Raw genomic sequence first — 1,171 nt, forward strand, 5'->3', positions numbered from 1 at the left:
AGCAAGTGGAAGGCGTGGTTCGGCCCGGACAAGCAGCTCGCGGGCTACACGGAGGGCTACACCAACCTCACGTTTACGACGATCAAGGGCGCGGGCCATATGGTGCCGGCGACGCGACCGCTCCATGCGCTCTACATGTTCGAGTGCTTTATCTTTGGTGATGACGTCTGCAAGACGTTCAAGTTCCCCGTGGACGATCTCGAGTACTTGACGGGCGCCGTGACGTCGACGGACGGTCTCTCGCTCTGGCAATCGCGCACGTCGCGCGACGCCGGTGTCCTCTTGGCTGTATTTGCGCTCGCTGTGCTCGTCTTCGGCACTGTGCTTCGCGGCGTGCGTAGTCGCAAGGCCCAGTACACGCGCATTTATACATAGAGCAGTTCAATTGACATGAGCTTTAAAGAAATAATCCAACAAGGCAAATGCATCGCGATTATAGCTCAATCATTGTTATGGTGCTGGTTAAAATAGTATGAACAAGCACCGACTTGGAGGCATGAAACTTGACAGCGGTAGATCTGGGGTTTGACCGCGCCCCGTTATTAGGCAGAAGTTGCCTCTAGGCCGGAGACAGTGAAAACTTTGCGATCGTGCCAGAAGAAACGCGACAAGGACTTTGTGGGATATACTGTGGGATGCACAAAAGAGTGTGAGCGCGCATAGTGACCCCCGACGTCATCTTCACGTTCGTCGTTGGATGAGGATGCCGTGAGCCGGTGCGGCGCTATAGCGGTCCAAGGTACGCATCATCCCACGCGCATTCTGCTCGCCTTATGCACGAGGTCACGTGCGGTCGTTCACAGGTACCCTGATCTGGAAGCGCATGTAGAGTGTTTGGCGGGCAATAACCACAAATAATTAGTCGGCCACTTTCTGGCATTAAAGTTGTTGGCTTAATTTTGAAGAAGCCATTCTCCTGGATCGCGCACGGCGTAAGCTCCCAATGAGCTTGTTGATACGGCTGTGCCATCACACTGCATAACGTCGTAACCATCGTATTATACGGCCCGTTGGTCCGTAGCATAAACTGTGGGCGTCCGTCGGACGACGACAATGTTCACTGCATCCCAACCATAAACTAAACGTCAATCAAACCACCAGAGACCATCACTCCATCCACAATGCTGGTCACGACGCGCCAAAACAAAGTCAAACGCAAAGTTCGAACTAC

The 1,171-nt window shown here is 53.5% G+C and overlaps 1 protein-coding gene across 1 annotated transcript; it reads left to right on the plus strand.

Moving 5' to 3' along the window:
- The first annotated feature begins 1 nt into the window (after position 1).
- SDRG_09635 (hypothetical protein) lies at positions 2–433 on the plus strand. Its single transcript, XM_008615581.1, has one exon. The coding sequence runs from the start codon at positions 100–102 to the stop codon at positions 373–375; it is 276 nt and encodes a 91-aa protein (XP_008613803.1). The 5' UTR covers positions 2–99; the 3' UTR covers positions 376–433.
- Positions 434–1,171: the final 738 nt, after the last annotated feature.

The sequence above is a fragment of the Saprolegnia diclina genome, assembly GCF_000281045.1.
Source record: "Saprolegnia diclina VS20 unplaced genomic scaffold supercont1.31, whole genome shotgun sequence".
Taxonomy (NCBI): Eukaryota; Oomycota; class Saprolegniomycetes; order Saprolegniales; family Saprolegniaceae; genus Saprolegnia; species Saprolegnia diclina.

Excerpts from the sequence above, each read along its gene's own strand:
- SDRG_09635 (XM_008615581.1), top strand. The coding sequence starts at position 100 with ATGGTGCCGGCGACGCGACCGCTCCATGCGCTCTACATGTTCGAGTGC.